The 22,744-nt window shown below is 36.6% G+C and overlaps 1 protein-coding gene across 2 annotated transcripts in view; it reads left to right on the top strand.

The window, feature by feature from the left end:
- LOC104219062 ((E,E)-geranyllinalool synthase) overlaps window positions 1-22,538 on the top strand; it is an 82,291-nt gene extending 59,753 nt beyond the window's left edge. The window contains exons 1-11 of one of the 2 annotated variants that reach the window (XM_070156067.1): window positions 12,994-13,398; window positions 13,993-14,185; window positions 14,727-14,953; window positions 15,770-16,012; window positions 16,852-17,081; window positions 18,890-19,005; window positions 19,110-19,208; window positions 20,031-20,252; window positions 20,327-20,456; window positions 20,544-20,795; window positions 21,826-22,538. In XM_070156067.1, the coding sequence (XP_070012168.1) occupies window positions 13,050-13,398; window positions 13,993-14,185; window positions 14,727-14,953; window positions 15,770-16,012; window positions 16,852-17,081; window positions 18,890-19,005; window positions 19,110-19,208; window positions 20,031-20,252; window positions 20,327-20,456; window positions 20,544-20,795; window positions 21,826-22,356 (2,592 nt within the window). In that variant the 5' untranslated portion in view covers window positions 12,994-13,049 and the 3' untranslated portion in view covers window positions 22,357-22,538. Of the gene's footprint in view, window positions 1-12,993; window positions 13,399-13,992; window positions 14,186-14,726; window positions 14,954-15,769; window positions 16,013-16,851; window positions 17,082-18,889; window positions 19,006-19,109; window positions 19,209-20,030; window positions 20,253-20,326; window positions 20,457-20,543; window positions 20,796-21,825 lie in introns of those variants that run through there. The other variant, XM_070156068.1, reaches the window with a different exon arrangement.
- Window positions 22,539-22,744: the final 206 nt, after the last annotated feature.

Raw genomic sequence — 22,744 nt, 5'->3', positions numbered from 1 at the left:
AGGATTAATCATAGCACTGGGAATTGCTGACACTGGGCGACTCCTTGTACCGGACTGGACAAATGATCTGGAAAGACGTGGGACCGGCTTTGGAAGGACCCATGTCCTTTGTTTCAATTTCCTGGCTCTTTTTATGTCTGCGGCTGTGGGCTTGAATCCCAGACCAAATGATCCCAAGTTTTTAGGAAGAGACACGGGCTGTATGATGCCTTGCAACGCTGATCCCAAACCCTTTCCTGGTACAAAACCATTCTTTAACATTTCATACGCTACCATTACTGATGCAGCGTTTATCTTTGGACTTGGGATACACTTCCCTTCTAGAACTTTCTCGACTGACATTGCGTCAGAAACTTGGTAGATCCATGGTCCCTTGTCATCTTCCACTTCAATGAACGGCACAATAGTATTGCTGTAAGCGCACAAATTATCTTCACCGTGCACAACTATTTCCTGTCTGTCCCATTCAAACTTGACCATCTGATGGAGTGTTGATGGTACTGCTTTAGCGGCGTGAATCCACGGTCTCCCTAATAGCAAATTGTAGGAAACAACTATATCCAGCACTTGGAATTCCATTGTGAATTCTACTGGACCTATGGTCAGTTCCAACATTATGTCCCCGACTGAGTCTTTGCCTCCGTCGTCAAATCCCCGCACACAGATACTGTTCTTATGGATCCTCTCATCTTCTACTTTCAGCTTGATTAAAGTGGAGAGAGGACAGATATTCGCACTTGAACCATTGTCAACCAATACCCGGGTAATCACGGCATCCTCGCATTTCACTATCAGGTAAAGGGCTTTGTTATGCTCAATATCCTCTACCGGCAATTCATCATCAGAAAAAGTGACTCTGTTTACTTCAAAAATCTTGTTGGCTATCTTTTCCAGATGGTTTACCGAGATCTTGTTGGGAACATGGGCCTCATTCAAGATTTTCATCAGGGATTAGCGGTGTTCATCTGAATGGATTAGCAACGAGAGTAATGAGATCTGGGCGGGCGTTTTCCTCAACTGTTCTACAACAGAATAGTCATGCACTTTCATTTTCCTCAAAAATTCCTCTACCTTTTCTTTAGTTACAGCTTTCTTTACCGGCGTTGAATTATCTTTAGCTCTTCTTAACTCCTCGAGAGTAAAACACCTTCCTGAGCGAGTCAAACCTTGCGCTTCACAAACTTCTTCTTTGACTTCTTTCCCCTTGTAAATCACCGTCACCCGTTCATAATTCTAAGGAACAGCCTTGTTGTTGATTACTGGAAGCTGAGTTACTGGTTTTATAATAACAGGCTCTGTGCAAGCACCCTTCACGATCACAACAGGTCTACTTGCGACCCCTGCCACTACCACATTAGCTTTCTCTAGTTTCACTACAATAATGTTTGACGACCCTCTCTCGGCTACCACATCTGGCTTATCATCTACCCCTTTCAACTGGACCACTAATTTTCCACTGGTTACTTTTTCCTTTGAGCAGTTTCGCTGGAACTAATCATCATTACCGTCTGTGAGGGCTCCCTGGGCTCCCCCTCTTTGTGTATCAACTCAATTTTATGTGTTTCATGGTGAGCTGGCAGTGGATTCTGATTGATATTTGGTGCTTCTAGGGCTTGAACCTCGATCCAATGAGTATCAATAAGTTCTTGCACAGCTGTTTTTAGTTTCCAACACTTCTCTGTATCATGCCCAGGGGTCCCTGAACAGTACTCACAACTCACCGAGTGGTCAAGATTTCTAGGGGGAGGATTTGGCATTTTAGGCTCAATTGGATTCAACATGCCCAACTGCCTCAACCTGTGGAAAAGACTGGTATATGATTCCCCCAGTGGAGTGAAGGTCTTTTGCTTCTGTGACCTCTCATTCTTGAGGGATGGGTTTGGTCGGAAACCTATCCCGGGGGATTTCTGTAGGCCTTTGGGGGTGGATATGTGTTTTGTGGAGTTGGGTATGGATTTTGTGGAGCCGGCATACGCCATTGTGCGTGTGCCGGGGTTTGGGTATAGGCTTGTGCATGATGGACGGAAAAATGGGGATCTGGCGGTAGGTAGTAGTGCTGTAGAGGGCTATATGAAGTGTGGGGGTAATTTTGGTGGTAGGGTCATGATTGGCTATAGTAGGGTGACGGGCCTCTAGATCCGAACCAGGCTCCGGACTCAACAGTCGTGACATCTTCTTTCTTCTTCTTCCCAAGTACACCCCCAGTGCCGCTTTGAACGGCCTGGGTGGTAGTCTTGATCGCTGAATAACTTATGATCTTGTTGGACTTAATCCCCTCCTCGACCACGCCTCCCATTTTTACAACCTCATTAAAAGATTTGCCAATTGCGGACACCAAATGACCAAAGTAGGTTGGCTCCAAAGCCTGCAAAAAGTAATCAACCATCTCGCTCTCTTTCATTGGGGGGTCTACCCTTGCTGCTTGCTCCCTCCACCGGAAACCATATTCTCTAAAGCTTTCAATGTGCTTCTTTTCTAGTTTGGTCAGGGATAGTCAGTACGGAATGATCTCAAGATTATATTGAAAGTGACAAGCGAATGCTTGGTCCAAATCGAACCATGTGTACCACCTGCTATGATCTTGTATGGTGTACCATTCTAACGCCGATCCCTTCAAACTTTGGATGAAATATGCCATCAGTAATTTATCTTTTCCGCCTGCTCCCCTCATCTTGCCACAAAAACCTCTTAGATGAGCCACCGGATCACCGTGTCCGTTGTACAAGTCGAATTTGGGCATTTTGAACCCCACCGGTAGTTGTACATTTGGGAACAAACACAAGTCTTTGTAAGCTACACTTACCTGACCTCCTAACCCTCTCATATCCCTGAAGGATTGTTCTATGCTTTTCATTTTCTGAACATCTCTTCCTGTTCAGGATTTCTGGCCGGTTTTTTTGTTTTCCCCGGTAGGTCAGAATGTGGATCATATGGATAGGTTTCAGGCACTTTGAAGGTAAGCTCCGGGGGATAATACTGGTTGTCCTAAGCTTGGAACATAGGTTCACTCGGGGATTTATGGAGTGCAGCTGGTGGAGATGCCACAAAGACAGGGGTGATTGGCGGAGGAGGGTATGGAATTGATTTTGGTGGTGGAGCTTGTGGAATATGAGAAGTAGTGCCATGGTAGTGTTGATAAATGGGAAAACATGGATCGGTGGCGGGATGATCCTGAGACTGATCTAATGGTGGGGTAAAAACAGGGTTAGCAGGGTAAGCTGGCGGTGATTGCCCCTTGGACCAGGCCTGGTACATTTCGGCCATCTGTTGCTTAAGCTTGAGCATCTCCTCTTTCATTTTATTGACGTCCAACTCCTCTACCTCAACACTAGTGTCGACATCTGGGATAGACATGATTTCCGGTATTGGTCCCTTAGATCTGGTTTGGTAATGATAATGTGCCAGTATCCTCTAAATAAACTAACTGCTTGAATTCTCTGGACAACAACAACTTTGTTAGTTTTTAGAGTTTAACACATATGCAATTACACGTTGGGATGCAATACACCTAGGCAATTAACCATTTTCTATCATGCATCTGCCTCGGTTGCGTGCGTCATTCCGGCCTCTCACAATTGTGCCTCTTCTTTTAAACTTTCTTTATTCTATCCTTCTTTATTTTTCCTTCCCTTTTTAGTGGTGGTCGAATCCTATAGAGATTGCCTACGTATCATGTCCCCGCATGAATCAGACCGTGCGTAGTTCTGTCTTATAAGTGCGAAAAGCAAAGAGACAATTTTTTGGAAATTTTTGATTTTTCATAAATAAACATTCTATTATAAACCAGACGCTTTTGGAAAGGAAAATAACAAACTCGAAACCAAACCAAGTACGAACTCAATAACTTCTGACAGACTCTGATGCGAAAGGAAAAACAGACTCTAACAGACAACAGACTCTAAGGAAAAATAAAATGTAGACTCGAACTATGAACATATTAAAGTTTTAAATTTGGGTGCCCGCGGGGCGTCATTCGGCCTTGCTGCGGGCTTAGGTGTAAGGCCCCTTTCCAGCTGTTCCAATTCATACATGATTTGCTTCACAAATATCATCACCGCCGAGAAGAAAGTAGTGTGGGTCATGTTTTCACACACCCGACATTTTCTGGTAATAGCATGATCAATAGTCAAAATCTTGTCCCTAGTTCGGTCTTTCTCTAGGAGTAGGCGTTCTATCTGATCCCCTCTAGCCTTCAAAACCCGAGAATCATGCAGATGTTATTTCTATAACTGTTGTATTTCATCTTCCATCGAGGCCATTAGATTAGAGCAGTGTTTACTTTCGGTTTCAAAAGCCTTGGCTTGTTTAGACGCCTTGCTCTCTAGGGTGGTCACCTTCCCTTTTAGACTGGTAATGGTCTTTTCATAATGTTTCCTCGCCTGTTGTAAGTACTGTGCGCGCTCTTTTGTTATTTTTGCCCATTGTGCCTGGAGTTGTGCTATGGTACCCTCAGATTTCTTCAAATCATTCTGGCACTCACTGATTTCTTTTCCCAACCCTTTTATTAACCGCTCATCCGATCGACTCCTTTGTTGGTTGTCAGCATCTATCCTCATTTGTCGGATTTGGGCTTTCAGCGCCTCATTTTCTTGGGCCAATTTGTTCCTTTCTCCCTGATCGGCGTCAACTTGCAGACTATTTTCAAATTCCAGGTCTCTAATTTGTTGCTTCGGCTTGCCTATTTCTGCCCTATAACTCTGTTCTTTAGCCAACCAATCCCACTGTTCATGCGACGCCTTGATGAACTCCTGGAGATGGAGTCTTTTGGCCGGTCTCCCAAACTCTATTTCTCTCCTAAACCAAGCGAGGTATCCCGGCGAAACTTCACCTTTGGATCGATCACGTACACATGTGTTTGCTGTTAAGTGCTAACACTCACTCCAAATTTGTCGGACTGCTGCTTCATGAAATTGTCCGTTGGGCCCGATCTCGACTACTTGGCCACTAAGATCTTCATCTTTCGAAACTATTTGGCATCTCCCCAACTGCCTCAAAACTCGATAAGGGGAATAGGGCTGGATACTCCTGAGCCCCATCAAAAGGAAATGGGGTCCAATGGCTGGCATATATATGATTTCATCCACAGGCAACCATCCCAATGTCCATTCTATTTGGCTTGTAGTGACAGAACGGAGGTGCGTTGTCCACTCTGTGACCCCTTCTGGTAAGCTTATTCCGTCAACCCTCGTAGGAAATTCCTCTATGCACGTTTTCTCTGTAGACCCGTAACTCTTAAATTGAGGACGACGACATAGGTGTTCGATCATCCACATCTGCAGCAACACATTGCACCCCTCAAAAAAGTTTCCCCCGGCTTTGCAGGCTGTGAGAGCGTGGAAGATTTCAGCTACTATCATGGGTGCGAGGGTGCTGTTGGCCTGAGTAAGCAAAGTGCTGACAACCCCAGATACTCGTATGTCAATGTTCCCGTCTTTTCTAGGAAACACCAGGAATCCCAAAAAGGCTACCATGAATGCAAAACACCTATGTTCTTCCCACTTAAGGCGGTTTCCTTTGCTACAGATTTTGTTCTCTGGCTTGTTGAACCCACCTATGTGACCATATCTATTGTATATAAACTTCAAAGTACAAAATCCAGCTGCCAAGTCTAGGTTGTGGACCCCCTGCTTATTTTCAAAGAGTCTAGGAACCTGTGTACGGCTACGACCCTCGGAGCAATCAGGTACTGGTGTCTCAGAGGAACTTTGGGACTCCCGATGTATCCGGCTATTTCTTCCAATGTTGGGGTTAGTTCAAAATCTGAGAAGTGAAATACGTTGTGAGTCAGGTCCCAGAATGCGACCAAGGCCTTTATGATATCCCCCCTAGGATTAATCTTCAGCAACCCAGTGAGGCCTCTCAGGTATAGATTGACTGTGTCGCGCCCTGATTCGCCCAAGTCATCCCACCACATATGCAACTCCAAAGGGATCTTGTTCACAATTGTTACGTGTAAATTCTGACTTGTGCTCATTCTGCACATTTATTAGGGTGGTTAAGCAATAATCACGATTCAATTGACTCAAAGATAACATGGACACTTTTCTCTTTTTTCCCATTTAAAATAAAACTCGGTTTTGCCAATACGGCTTTTCAGCACCTCGGGGTCGAAGATTTTAAGGCTGTATCGGCTAGCCGGTGAAAGCCTAAAAAATGACCACATGCAGTTGTTCTTGCAAAAATAGCCTTCCGGCGCCCTTTTAGGGACATTCAGCTATTTCTAGCAAGAATGGCATCACCCTAATTATTTTCAAATAAAATTTTTGTTCTCTTGGCTAATTTCGCAAAAGTGAAGTTGGACCCGATGAGGGTTGCCTACGTATCTCACACCCTGTGAGAATCAAACTGGCGTAGTTCGGGCCGATAAAACAAACTTCTTTTGAAAACGAGACTCCTTTTCATTGGCAAATAAAATTATTTTTTTCTCTTTTTTTTCTTTTCTTTTTTTTCATTTTCTCAAAAATTCGGCAGAGTTTCGACACTATTTGAACATTGTTTTTTTTTTAAAACAGGCGATTAACTCTCTTCAACCTTCGTACCTATATCTCTCTTTCCTCAAAATATTCAAAAGCCGGTCAGCATGCAAGTCCGAAGCAAACAAATGCACAAGTAGCAAGTAAGATGCATCAGGATGGTCTTTTTGTCATTTTTGGTACACCTGTCCTAGACAGACCCAACCCCTGTGTTGAGCCTCAAAAGTCAAATGCACGTGATGCAAACAAACGTTCCTACTAGGAATCCGGCATGAAGCTGAGTTATTCTAGGTTTATAACCCGGGTATTTGTTCTAGACTGTGTACCCGAGCGGACAACTCGAGTCGAGGAGGGGCTACGTACCGGGAACCAAAAGGCCATCCGGCTTAGTAACTTGTCTGAGCCTCTTTCTTATTTCAAGGTATGACACTAACATAATAGGGAGTCTCGACCAGCAAGCACATCCCCGATGATGAGAAGAGAAGGGTTTCGTAACAGTTTATATACAGTTCAGATAATATCAAAGCGGTAAAAGCAACATTTTGCACATTTAAACCAAAACATGTAATACAATCAGATAATAAGTAAAGTCAAATAATAACAATTATTCTAAGCTCGAATTCTTGAACCCTGAACCAGAGATTCTGGGTGTTGTCCCCAGCGGAGTCGCCAGAGCTGTCACACCTCCTTTTTCCTACGCCCGCAAGGGCGTAAGGGGAGTTTTTCCATTTAAAGGACAATCGAAACAGGATTTGTTTATTTAATACAGAGTCGCCACTTGGGAGATTTATGGTGTCCCAAGTCACCGGTTGAATCCCGAATCGAGGAAAAGAAATGACTCTGTATTATAGACCGCGAACCAGAAATTCGGATAAGGAATTCTGTTAACCCGGAAGAAGGTGTTAGGCATTCCTAAGTTCCGTGGTTCTAGCACGGTCGCTTAATTGTCATATTCGGCTTATTTATCTGATTTTATACATGTTGGACCTGTGTGCAAATTTTAACTCTTTCCGCTTTTATTGTTGTTATTTTAAGAGAGAATTGCAACGTCGTGAAAACACGTCTCGAACCACGTCACATCAATGCACCCGTGGTTATTGACACATTTCGACTCCGTTGAGATTTGGATTCGGATCACATAAATGTGCACCCGAGTTTAAGAAAGTAACTTATTAAAAGCGCGCCTAAAGTGACTAGCGCGTTATTATTTTGAGGAAAGTCATGAAATTCATTAGACGGTCAGTCCCGAAATCTAAAGTATTTTAACGCAATATTTACTGAGGGCCCCGCAACTTCTGCGTTTTATTTGGCGAGGCTCGTCTCATTTATTATTTAAAGGCTAATCCCAAAATGACTATTATTCTTCTATTTATTTGTCTCTAAAGAAATAAAATGGGGGGGGGGCTAATTAGTTAATATTAGAAAATCCTATAGTCTATCAATTGAAAATTAGTAGACCAAATGCCATTTTAACTTTAGGTCCAAAGAACCCAATCCATATGCTGGGTCGAGTTTGAACTACACGACTCGGTTATTTGATTCTGCTAACATTCATGAATAAGTTAACTGATTCAAATTCAAGTAGACTATTGATATTAACCATTAACATGCAATTACTTGTTCCTACGTCGAAATAGTGAGCTTAACGAACAAAGGAGAGGACATCAATAACTAGCATGTTGGGCTTTTTTTTAAAAGCGCGTTTAACCTGAAATCGGAATAAGCACCACATGTTGACTTCTGGATTAGTTGTAGGTCCAAACAATACTGATATTCGATTTTTAACTCAATGTTGATTGAAATCAGTACTAAACTATACTAAGTTTACAACTAATGTACACGAATTAACAGTTTAAACAGTCTTAATTAGGTACAAACCTCACAGTCCACATTTCATTGAATTATAGATCAAATTGGACTATACAACTACTTAGCATCTATATCTACTGAGCTACAGGTACAACATCAAATAATTAAGGGCCCGAGCATTTCCATTTCATGTTTACATCTCAAGGCTACATCTAATTAAGCTTAGTTGTGTACCTGGATTGGAGTGAACAGAAGAATAAAGAGGAAGTCAGCAGCAATATAGCACAGCAAACAACAACAGCAGCAAATAACACCAGCAGACAGCCAATTGGAATTCAGAAACAACTCCAAACCCAGTTTCAAATCAGAAAAAAAAACACTTGACCACAGCTCATAACCAGTTGTGAAACCAAACAGCAACAACAAATAACTTCGGGCAACTAATTGGACCACAGCTCATAACCAGTTTTGGTTTTTCTGTTCTTAAACTCTCCCCAACTCTAAAAAGTTGAATGCCTTCTTTTTTAAAATGCTGTCTAGGACTGTTTTCTAAAAGAGCTCTCAAAACTCTGAAAAACTCCTCTCCTCTAATCAAAGACCCCCTCTTTATATCCAAACACTGACCATGCCAGCTTGTAAGAACACTCAGGCAGAATTAAGAAACTAATTCTGCCCATAATATTCTTTAAAACTCCACTAGAGTATGTTTTGTTCCCCATTAACCCTTGTCTTTTCTTTATTTAAAGTTCAAACAGATATGGGCAACATATTTTAATCAATGTCTTTTAAACCTCCCCATACCATTATGTTTTGTTCCCCACTAACACATTAGATTAATGGTTAATTAAGTACTTTACTGACAGCCCACTTAGCAAGACCATTTGCCAAACTTTTAAACCCCCAAAATACCCCTGAAGACCCTGTGACTGCAGCTATAACCAATTCTCCTAAGTTCTGAATGCAACCTTATAACTCACTACTATCTAATGAACATTATCATACCAACACTGAATTCAAACCAATCTCAGATTTATTTTAGACCCTAAACAGTAGGATTCAGTTCATCAAACTCAACAACAACTTAAGCTTGAACCAGGTTGAATCAAATAGAAACAAAATAAAGGTCAAGGATTTTAATGATTCAGAGCACCCTTACAGGGAATGACACAGTAGGTTCAGGTGACAACCAAAATAACAGTTCATGTATTTTCAAAGCATTTCAACTAACCAAGCAATTCAAAACAATGTGACGACCGACTAAGCGATTCAAACATTGTGATGAACTAATCCTTAATTTATCGATTGCAAAATCAGAAAATGTTCTAACCAATCGACAAACTGACTAGCTTCAACAATTGACTAAAATTAACGAGTCAACACCAATTACCAAACCAAAACAAATTGACGTGACAGGAAATTAATCCGAAAATACACATATCGAATGAAGCCTAAAAACGAGATGAAACAGAGAATAGAAATACCTAAAATGAACGACCATCTCGGCTTGAACAAAATCCGGCATCTTTCAATTTTGGTCGGAATAGGTCTTAATCACGAGTTCTCAAACGAGAACACACGAATAAAACCTATTTCGGCCTCAAATCTTCAATACAGGCTCTTGATTTGAAAACTCAGCGTTCGTTCATTCAAATTGAGATTCGACAAACTCCGGTTTGATTCGAGGGGAACTAGGGGTGGTTTAGGGACGAGGGAAGTCAGGTGGACGTTGGGTGTTAGCCTGGAATCGATTAGATAAGTTAGGGTTTTTTGGTCGATCTTTGATTGAATATTCGAAGGCTCTGATCAGGATTCGAGGGATAAGGGTTAGGGATTCGGAATGGGGAGGTCGAGGGGAATCAGTGGTGTAAAAATGGGGTCGTTTGGGCCACCGGAACCGCCGTGAGGCAATTTCCGGTGGGCGGAGCACGGTGGTAAGGGGCGGAGGGTTCGTTTGGTCTCTAAGGCTTAGAGACGAAGAGGTGAGGGGGGTTTGGCTTGGGGGCGGTGTATGGTTTGGGCTTATATATGGGGGAAGTGATTTGATCCTAGCCGTTAGATCAATTGAGATCGGCGGCTTGGATTAGCTCACTTAAAGAGACGGTGTTGTTTCATTCACCTCGAGACCGGATCGGTCTTTGGATGGGAATGGGTCGGGGCATGGGGCGATTTGCGACCGTTGGATTAAATGAAATGAACGGTTGAGATTGATTGGCAATGAAACGGCGTCGTTTGGTATGGTCTCTTGGACCGACCGATTGGGCCTGGATATGGGGGTGACATTGGGCCTGAACTTTTCCTTTTTAAAACTGGCCCAGTCCGATTTTTACTCTTCTTCTCTTGTTTCTTCTTTTTCCTTTTATTTTCTTTTAATTCCTAATTACCAAAAATTCTAAAATAAATTGTAAAGACAAAATTAACTTAGAAAAATACTAATTAACCCTCAATGATAATTATCACACACAATTAAATACCAACTAAAATAAAATCACACAATTGGCGATTAAATGCTAAAAAATGCCAAGTACATATTTTTTTGCGATTTTCATTCTCGCAAATCCAAATATTGTTTAATTAATTCCTAATTATAAAATTAAATCCTAAATGCACATGCAACACATATTTTATATTTTTTCTTAATTAAAGTAAAAATAAACATGCACAGACAAATACAAATAAATCACAAGCAACACAAAACTATTTTATTTTGAATTTTTGGGAGTAGTTCTTGTAGGGCAAAAATCACGTGCTCACAACTACTATTTTTCTATCTTATAAGAAAAATACAACGGTTACATTTGACATTAATATTTTATTACCTAATAGTGTTAGACAACTCTTGGCATGATTTTTATAATCAAGCAAAAATAATCATCACTTTTGTCGTGACAACCATTTTCATTTTTTTAAGCCAACTATTTTTATTTTCTTTCTAGTTTGAAGCAAAAATTATTAGCTACAAGATTTTGTTTCAAATAATTTCATGGCCTTTAAAGTTATATATATGGTATAGGAAAGTAAAAATCCCTTATTTATTATTATAGTAAGTTTTAACTTGTGGCAAAAACTGATGATTAGCCACAAAATTTTATCAGAGCAATAAATTTGTGGCTAGATTAATATGTAATGAAAAATAATTATAGCTATTAAGCCAATCATTGCCCCCAATTTTTAGAACTTGAAGCAAAAATATTCTAACTACAATATTTTATTTTAAATAATTTATTATGGTTAAAAGGTTATTTTTGCTACAATAACTTTTAGTTTGTAGCAAAAACTAACAGTTAGCTACAATATTTTGTCATACCAATAAATCCGTGGCTATATCATTTACCTATTGCCATAATTTTTTATAATTTGAGGCAAATATTTTTCTTCAGCTATAATATTTTATTTTAAACAGTTTATTGTGGCTAAAAGGCTACTATTGCTACAATAACTTTTAATGTGTGGCTAAAGCGTCTAAATTAGCTACGCAATTTTATTGTAGAAATACATTTGTAGCTATTTAGGCAACTATTGCTACGATTGTTAGCAATTATAGCAAAAATAAAGAATTAGATTTACCAATTTAATTTTCGTGGCTAGCAAATTTTACGAATGTGTAAATAGCCAGAAAATTCTAATTTTTGTAGCTATTGTTAGGTAATAGTCATGATTTTCAAATTTGTAGCTGAGATTTCATAGCTATAAATACCTTATGTTGTACTTGCATGGGTAGAGCAGTCTGTACTAAGAACACAAATTGTGTAGAGCAGTCTGTACCTTATTAGGCATAGTTACTATTTTGAGAGTCAATTAGTAATACTCTTTGACTATATTTTTCATATATGTATTATAATTATTTTAAAATATAAATTATTATGATTTATAGTATTTTTTATATAACTTTTTAATATAAAAATTTTATTTTAAAAAATTTAAAAATCTATATCTAATTCATGGTGGTCAAAAAAATTGACTGTCATGATTCGAACCATGACTAATAAAATGAGACGGAACCATGACTAATAAAATGAGACGGAAGGAGTATTAATATTTTTCATATATTTTAACCTGTAAATATCATACAAGTAATCTATTCGTCAAGCGTGAATCTAATAAATAAGGTATGGGTTCATATTAACCTACTAAACTTTATTTAGACCCTCGTATGTATTTTAAAAAAAACTACTAAAAAGGAACAAATAATAGATTTCGAATCCAGTAAATTAGAGGGATATGATAGAATCTAATTATGAAACCTTAAAGTTTAAATCTTGTATTTGGGTGTGGTAATAGTGTATATGCTTTTTTACACATTTTTGCTGCATAGAACACAAATTAAAAGGGTATCCCGGTGCACGAAATATTTCTCACTCGCACAAAGTCAGAAGAAGGTCGCACCGCAAGAGCGGGTGTGATATAGGCAGCATACCTTAATGCAAGCATCAATGGTTGATTCCACGTCTCAAACTCGTTATCTATAGGTCATACGGAGATAACTTTACCGTTACTCTCAGGCCCCCTTCTACGTAAAACTTGCATCAGTTGCTGATTCTGCGGCTCGAACCCATAACCTAGGTCATACGAAGATAATGCTACTGTTGCTCGAAGCCCCCATCTACACAGAACTGATCAAACTATATTTTCGTAAAAATAATAAATAAATAAATTAAAGCTATCATTTCTCTATAAATAGAACTGGAGCCCTTGCATATTCCAACATAAGTATCAACTCCAGGAAAATCAAGGCATAATCTATTAGCTTTCCTCTTTGCCATTTCTCTCATGTATTCCTCATCAATCTCCTCCATTGAATCCCTAGTCAATGAGATCAAGAAAGAGATGTTTTCAAACCAAGAATTTAACACTTTTCTTACCCCAATATCTGCCTATGACACTGCTTGGTTGGCCATGATTTCTTATAATAATCAAGAAAAAGCCATTAATGGTCATTCTTTTTCTGGCCCTATGTTTGAGAGTTGTTTAAATTGGATTCTCAACAACCAAAATGAGCAAGGATTTTGGGGAGAATCCAATGGTGAAAATCTTCCCACCATTTCTTCTCTTACTGCTACTCTTGCTTGTATGATAGCACTCAAGAAATGGAATGCGGGTGAAACCAACATCAAAAAAGGTAAACCAAACTAGGAAATTACTATTATTGTTACATGTATCCATATATATGTTGCTCGGATTCTCAAAAATATCGTCACACCTGTGTTATATCCTCATAAATGCATAACTTTTGGAGGATCTAACATAAACTCGGCGATATTTTTGGAAGACCAAACAACATAGACCTAGATTATATGGGTTTCTTGTCCTAATACTTTTTTATTATCCATCTATATACTCTAATTTTTAATTGACATGCAAAAGAGAAAATCATCTTATCACCTTGACCTTTTGAATGGAAAGTGTTAGAAATATATGACTGTCTCGTCTAAAAATTTAAGTTCTACAGCTTCGTTTTAGAGATGAGTGGCGGAGAGCTTTGAACACATACATGACTTTTTTTTGCTCTGTTATCATATTAAATTATGTAATCACATTATCTAAAAGATTAAGTTGTTAAAGAGAGTGTGCTTTTATTTTATTATATCTTTAACAGAAAGACATTACTCTTCTTACACATGATGTATCTACGAGAATGAAACTAAAAGTTTGAATTTCTTATTATTTTAAAAAATTTTGTTGAAAAGATTACTTTCATGTTGTGATTTTTCAGGTTTGAAATTTATTCATGCTAATACGGAAATACTTCTGAAAGAGAATTCTCAACAATTTCTACGTTGGTTCACCATTGTTTTCCCTGCAATTGTTCAACTTGCTAAATCAGTAGGGCTGGAGACTATTTTTGTGAATGGATCAGAAAGATTACTTTCTGACGTGGTCATGAAGAGGAAAGTAATTCTTGAAAGGTGAGTAATTAATTATTTCCCGAGTAGGAGTACTGGTTCGGTCGAACCCACTAGCTTTTGTTTAAATAATGTATTTGTGTTTAAAATTCGTTAACGTACAAATATTAAATTTAGAATCCAGTTATTAATACTTGAAATTGCCGTTCTAAATTTCAAAACCATAAAGTTGAAATTCTAACTTTGTCTTAGAGTAACGTCATTTAACATGACGTACGGTAAAGAAAATGTGTCTTTCCATGGTAAAAGATAACATGTTAACTAACTGATTACGACGAACTGGATATTAAATTTTGTTTGTTTTGTCCTATAGTTATTTGATGTGACATGAGCATGTACGAGGTTCAAGAATCCATTGTCTTTTTTTAAAGAACTAAAATCACTTATTTTGGTTCATATCATATTGCATGGCGGATCTCAACAGATATGAGAAATCTCACTAAATTAAAATTTATGTTCTGTCTACTTACCGTTTAAAAAATATTTACATCAGACGTACTTAATTAAGATTTAAGTTATATATACTGATAAATCTTTTTTTCAGTGAAAAGCTAATGGATATGACAGCAGGGCATGATCAACCTCTTTTGGCATATCTAGAGAGCTTCCCAAATTATTTTGTGGATCAAAAAGACCAAATCCTAAAACATTTAAGTGAAGATGGTTCTTTGTTTCAATCTCCCTCTGCTACAGCACAAGCATTCATGTCCACAGGAAACCAAAAATGTCTTGAATATCTCATGTCCATTGTTCATAAGTGTCCAAATGGAGGTTTGTTAAATATTTTCCTAAATTTTTATATTATTTAAAAGATTGTAAGTATTAGTATGAGTCGAGGGTCTGCCGTACACAGCTTCTATACCTGCACAAGGTAGGCAGAGGCGGACCTATGGCTTAGGTTGAGGGGTCACCGGATCCTGTAAAGTTCGGCAGAAATTTTGTATATGTATGTGTATACCTTGAAAATGGTTAATTTAAATTATTTGGCACCTTTAATGCTAAAAACCTTTAGAGACCACTGATTGAACAGAATATTGTGCCCCATCGTATTAAATTCCTAGGTCCGCCTCTGAAGGTAGGGGTAAGGTCTACGTACAAACTGCCCTCCCCAGACTCCAGTTCTGGATTATACTGGGTGTTTTATTGTTGTTGTTATTGTTATTTTTATCGTAAGTACTGGTAATTATTTTTGATAATGATAGAGTCTAGATTAGCTTGTGTCTATCTCAACTATTCAAACGGCTTACTTGTTTAACTCATATCAGCATCAAAAATGGATTTAGAATTTAAATTAGATAGGTTCAACCTTCAAAAATTTTATAATAAACACTTTGGGTTCTAAATGTAATTGTATCAATTATTAATATTTTTTCACATATAAATTATGTTTCTGTCTCAGAATTTTTCAGCAAAATATAAGCTTCATTTGTCTCTAACCAACACAAATACTAAGTAACTATATATACCTATCTAATTTTAAATAGATGAAAAATGAATCACCTAGCATTTTTTGTCTCTAAACCTAATCTTTTGTGATTTTTTTGTTCATTTTATTGACTATTAAAATAATTTTACTCTTTTTTGCAGTACCTTCAAGGTTTCCAGTGGATGAAGAGCTAATAAATCTTTGCATGATTGACCACATTCAGAGAATGGGATTGGCTAACCACTTTAACAAAGAGATTGAACAGATTCTTGGTCAAGTTTATGAGAATCAAATGAATAACCAGAATGAGTACTTATCAGAAATAAGTACTTTACCTGAGAGATTATTCAAGGACTCATTGGCTTTTCGACTTCTCCGTTTGCAAGGCTATAAAATAAATCAAGGTATTTTTAGAAATTAAAAACATTATATGAGTGCATTTGGTACGACGAAAAATATTTCAAAAAATATATTTTCATGCAAAAATAATTGCTTAGTATAGTTTTTTATTATTATCTTAATTTTTAACTTCATATTACGTTCTCTAACTAGTATTTAGATATTATGTAATCTAATATTTAGCACTCAAACATATATAGATTTTTCAAAGAATATGTTTCAGTCACCAACCAAAGACAAAAAAAGAATGTTTTTTTGAGAAAACATATTCCATGCAAGATTAATTTTTGTCCTACCAACACACTTATTTAGTCCTACCAACACACTTATGTGTGTACTTTTTCTTCTTCTCGTACCAATGCACTTTATTATCATGTGTGTACTATTTCTTCTGCGATAACTAGTGACCTATAATGAGGGAGTTTCGGATCAACGGTAAAATTGTTTCTGTTGACTTATAGGTTATTGGTTCAAGTCTTGGAATCAGCCATTGATGCTTGCATCAGGATAAGTTGCTTACATTATACCCCGTGGGTTGCGGCGCTTCTCCGAACCCTGCGTAACTGCGGAATGCTTTGTGCACCAGACTATCCGTTAATAACTAGTGACCTATAGGAAGGGAGCATGTGTAACTTATAAATTACGGTTTCGAACCGTGGAAGCAACCACTAATATAAAATATTAGGATAAGTTGTCTACGTCACACCTCTTTAGGGTGCGACCCTTCCCCGGAACCTGCATGAACTCATAATACCTTGTGCATCGGGCTGCCCTTTTTTTATTTCTTCTGCAATAACTAGTGAAATTTTAAGAAATATTTTTTTTTCTTTTATCCCAATGGCAGGAAGTGTTTGTTGGTTTGTTCGTCAACCACAGATGAGGGCCTACATAGAAAAGAATCAAGAACGTTTTACATGTGTGATGTACAATGTGTACAGAGCTACAGATCTTATGTTCAATGGAGAAACTGAAATGGAGAAAGTACGATCTTTTGCCAGAAATTTTCTTGAAAGTTCAATGAAAGTCGTGAACAATGAGGACAACTTATTACTACTTCCTTCACTTCAAAAAGTGGTATATATCAACTTTACCTTTTTACTTTTGATGAGGAAAATACATAGCTTTAGTTAATCTTTTCATGGTGCATGCATGTTAGCTACACGTAGTGTTTTAACCCTATATGTGCACATGTGTACTGAGTTTTGATTATCTTTTGGAACATAGAAAGAGTTGGTTAGATATATTAACACCATTTACCAAGGGCGGCTCAGGTATATGCGGGACCTAAAGTCAAAATTTAATACGAGATTTAATTTTTTAAAAGAAAGTTATATGATATATTTTCATGGTGCATGCATGTTAGCTACACGTAGTGTTTTAATCCTATATGTGCACATGTGTACTGAGTTTTGATTATCTTTAGGAACATAGAAAGAGTTGGTTAGATATATTAATACCATTTACCAAGGGCGGCTCAAGTATATGCGGGACCTAAAGTCAAAATTTAATACGAGATTTAATTTTTTAAAAGAAAGTTATATGATATATTTTCATGGTGCATGCATGTTAGCTACACGTAGTGTTTTAACCCTATATGTGCACATGTGTACTGAGTTTTGATTATCTTTTGGAACATAGAAAGAGTTGGTTAGATATATTAACACCATTTACGAGGGCGGCTCAAGTATACGCGGGACAAAATTTATACGAGATTTAATTTTTATTTAAAGTCTAATTTCTATCTTTTTGAGACACAAAGTGTTAATAATCCTTTTTATAGTCGATTTTTCCTAATAACTCATTTTCAATTAATAGTATAGCCAATTCATTTAATCTTTCTTGAAATATTATTCATGTTAGATAAGATTTTATAGAACGATAGAAGTATGGAATTGTCGGAAGCTTAAATTTCTTGGGAAAAAAAGGTGAGTAAGAATATTAAAGAGAAAGACAGAAAATATATAAGGGTTTCTGATATATAAAATGATCAGGAAAAAAAAGATTAACTTGGACAAATTAAAAAAGGGAGAGTAAAACTTTTACACTTTATCTAATGAAGGAGTAAGAAGTGAAAAATTCAAATGCTGAAAAAACTATTAATTTACTCATGTTTAAGTAAGTCAAATTATTATTTTATTTATGTATCTAATGAGCTTTCTTTCCTTTTATATTAAAAACTCTATTTTTGTATTAAAGTACTAAATATTATTTTTAAATACCTATAAACCTATTATTTTAAAAAAAATGGGGCCCCCAAAAGGCATAAGCCTTACTACTCAACACATTAGAGTCGGCCCTTCCATTTGCACACCTAAATTTTGAGGATGATACCCTATTTATTTGCCCGAAATTAGAAACGGAGCTAGAGTTTTAGCTATTGGTTCGGTACAATTCAATAGTTTTGACCACAATTATGTATTAATATTAAAAGGATCCAGAGAATACAACAACAACAACAATAACAATAACAATAATAAATCCCGTGGAGCTTTACAAGTGATGTGTAGAGTAGTGTGTACGTATACCTTACTCCTACCCTTAGAAAGTAAAAAGATCTATAGAGTATGTATAAATAATTTATCTAAAAATCAATAAGTTATCTTTCTAAAATTTGAGAACTTATAAACTTAAACTTCTAAATCCGTCTAAGTCAGAAATAAAAGTATTATCAGTGGAACAAAGTTTTGGTTTTTCAACTAAAAAATAGATTTAAGAGAGAGTGATTTGCAGTATAGAGGGGGAGGGGGGGGGGTGGAGACCAAGAAAAATGTTTGTTTTCTTTCCAATTAACACGTGGTTTTTGTGAAAAATGTTTATTTACTCTATATAAATTTATATGACATGCTAATTTTGGAATTCTTTTTTTTTTTTTTTTGACAAAGATTAAGCATGAGTTGAATGTTCCATGGGTTGCTCGACTAGAACATCTTGATCACAGATTATGGATTGAATTAAGTCAATCTCTCCCTCTTTCAATTGGAAAATCCGCAGATTATTGGTACGTATATTCTACATTTCATATGTTTTCACATTTATTTTGGTTACAAATATTATATATTATGATCAAATGTGACATTTTTTTTTCTTAATGTAACTTATTAGGTTGTCTTGTCTGCACAATGACAAATTGCTGAAATTAGCAGTGCAAAATTACGAATTTCGCCAGTCAGTTTACAGGACGGAATTGGAAGAACTAAAGAGGTACGATTATTTTTATATTATCAGGTCACCTAAAATAACTAAAGATAATTATCCTAATGCATGAAATTAAAAGGTTGTTTGGCAGGATGTATAAGAGTAGTACTGGATAAGGTGTATTAGTAATATTAAGGATTCGTTTGATTGGAAATAAGTTATCCCAAGATTAATTATCTCGGGATTTTTTATTCCGGGATTGGTTATTTCACCTTCCTATGGGGATAAAAAATACTACAATCTCGGAATATCTAATCCCGGGATTAGTTATACCACGATTTTATCCCAACAAAACATGCTATAAAGTCATCTCAAATTTATAGTCCCGGTATTAATTATCCTTTATCCCTCGTACCAAATGAGCCCTAAGATTAGTAATGCTGGGATTATTTTTTATCGACTGTTTGATTTTGTATGTTAAAAATAATATGAATTGCATAATTGTTTCAAAAAAATTATTTGTTTACAAAAATACCTTCCGATGGTTTTGGAAACAGTTTTGAAAGGGCAGTTCTGTCTTTAAATTATTCATGCATGTATTAAAAATTATGGTACTGCCAATGCCATGATCTGCTATGTATAAGAATAATATTGAATAGGGTATATTAGTTATAAATAAGTTGAAAAATACTACAAACAAGGAATTGATAATACCAAAGCTAATACATATATAGTATTTTCCCTAATATATCCTACCAAACGGCCTCCAATAGTGTAAAAATATTTACAATATCCGTATGAATGAATTAAATCTATATTATATTACATCAATCTGGCCACTACAATAAGGTTAATAACTGATTTATTTATTTTTGGGATATTTTATAGGTGGTCGAAAGAGAAAGGTCTTGTGGACATTGGATTTGGGCGAGAGAAAACTACATATTCCTATTTTGCAAGTGCAGCTAGCAGCAGCAGTTTTCTACCTTTTGATTCTTTACTTCGATTGGTTGTTGCAAAATGTTCCATAGTTATTACAGTTGCTGATGATTTTTATGATGAGGAAGCCTCTTTAAATGACTTGAAAATCTTAACCGATGCTGTACAGATGTAATTACAGATAAATCTCTATAATAATCAATTATCGGTTATTAAGTTTCGCTAATTCTGTAATATTTACATAGGTGGGATGGAAGTAACCTTGATGGCCCTAGTAAGATCATATTTGATGCACTCGATGATCTTGTGTGCGATGTTACTAAGTTATACCACCTTCGACACGCAATCGACATCACCTCAGAACTTCGATATCAGGTAAGTTAATGTCAAAATCGAATACATAAAGTTTAAATTCTGAATTACTGAATTTTATGTCGCGAATAAGAGTTGTTGTTTTAACAGTGGCAGGAGACATTTCTTGCATGGATGATGGAAAGTACGTGGAGTAATAATGTAGCCATGCCATCTAGGAATGAATACCTAGAAATTGGCATGATATCAATTGGTGCACATATTTTGGTTCTTCATGCTGCTTCCCTTGAAAATCCAAGTTTGCCAAGAGAAAAACTTAGGCCAATTAATGGCCAATATGAAAATATTACAAAGTTGCTTATGGCCACCACTCGTTTGTTGAATGACATCCAAAGCTATCAAGTAAGTTGTATCCCATCTCACAATAATTTATTATAGTTACTTCATTTTATAACATAGGAACTTAGGCAGTGGCACATATTATTTTGGAAAAGTTGTGTCGTCTTATTATTACAATTCAATCAGTACATAAATTTAAATTTGAGATAGGAACTTAGCCAATGGCGTAGATATGATTTTAGGAAAGTGGTGTCGGTTTATTTTCATAATTCAATCAGTACGTATGTCTATATTTGAGGTAAAAACTTAGGCAGCACATAAATGGTGTCGGTTTATTGTCACAACTCAGTCAGCACATAGGTCAAAATTTGAGGTAGAAACTTAGGCAGTGACACACATATGATTTTTAAAAAGTGTTGTCGGCTTACAACAATAACAATCCAGTATAATTTCACTTAGTGGGGTTTGGGGAGGGTAGTGTGTACGCAGACCTTAACCCTACCCTGGGGTAGAGAGGCTGTTTCCAAATAGACCCCCGACATCCTTCCCTCCAAAAACTTCCCACCTTACTCTTGGGGAGACTCGAACTCACAACCTCTTGGTTGGCGTCGGCTTATTTTTCACAATTCAATCTGCACATAGGTCTCAATTTGAGGTAAAAATTTAAGCAGTGACACACATATATGATTTTAAAAAAGTGGTGTCGGCTTATTGTCACAATTCAATCAGCACATAAGTTTAAATTTGAGGTTGTGGAGTTTTTATAAGGTTTTACTTCCACTTTCAAATTGATGTTTACTTTGCATTATTTTTCAAAGTCGCATCAATCTTTGTGTGTATATTTAAACTGAATTATGCGCACACACACTAAACAACTATGACCAGAAGGTTACGGGTTCGAGCCGTGGAAATAACCTCTTACAAAAATGTAAGGTAATGCAGCATATAATAGACCCTTGTGGTCCGGCCCTTCCTCGAACCCCGCATATAGCAGGAGCTTAGTGCACCGAGTTGTCCTTTACACTAAACAATAAAGAATCTATATGAAATATGAGTATTAACTTTTGTAAGTGCATGATTTATTCATATGCAGAAAGAATGTGAAGTAGGGAAAATGAACTACACATTACTTCACATGAATGAAAATCCAGGGGCACAACTTGATGATTCAATTGAATATGTGAAAGAGATTTTGGCCAACAAGAAGAAAGAATTTCTTGAAAATGTTCTAATGAATGGATTCAATGATATGCCAAAGACATGCAAACTACTTCATCTTTCTTGCCTAAATGTGTTTCACATGTTCTTCAATTCTTGTAATTTATTTGATACCAAAGCAGCAATTCTTGAAGATATAATGAGAGCTATTTACATTCCTCTTCAAGAACAAACCTCAATTCCACCCTTAAAAACTTCTCCAATTCTAACACCTCAAGAAAAGAAGAAGAAGATTGAGAATATTCCAACTAAAGTTTCTGCTTGTCTCAATGGGAAAAACTTCAAACATCAAGTTGGCATTGGAATTGGAATAAGTTTTGTTGGAAGTAAAGCTCCTAAGAATAATCCTTTTGGTTGGTATACAAAAGGATTTGCTTCACAAAAGTTAAGATCATATTTTATATAATTTCATTAGTAATTGTTGTTGGAAGAACCTATTTATTATTATTTATATTGTTGTTATTCTTGTATAATATGTAATATTGTAGTGAAAATAAAAGAGTGATTGTAAAAGCAGCTCTTGCCAGAAATTGGACAATCACTCTTTTAAGACTATAAAGTAGTACTATATTTCAAGATTCTTTAGCATTCTATATTCTTCTTTAAATTTCAGTCCTATCAAATTTCTAACGGTTATTGGGGTTAAATCGTCATGGGTCGTTTGGCCGGAGGTGTCACACTCTTTCTTTTCAAACTTACTTAACCCTCTTAAATAAATAAAAGGATTTTGTAAAGCTCAAAAGGATTTTTAATTGAAAAGTGACAAAAATTCGTGTTCAAAAGGAAATAACTCA

Source organism: Nicotiana sylvestris, chromosome 9 (assembly GCF_000393655.2).
Source record: "Nicotiana sylvestris chromosome 9, ASM39365v2, whole genome shotgun sequence".
In the NCBI taxonomy this organism is placed as follows: Eukaryota; Viridiplantae; Streptophyta; class Magnoliopsida; order Solanales; family Solanaceae; genus Nicotiana; species Nicotiana sylvestris.
This window is presented reverse-complemented; position numbering and strand designations above follow the sequence as displayed.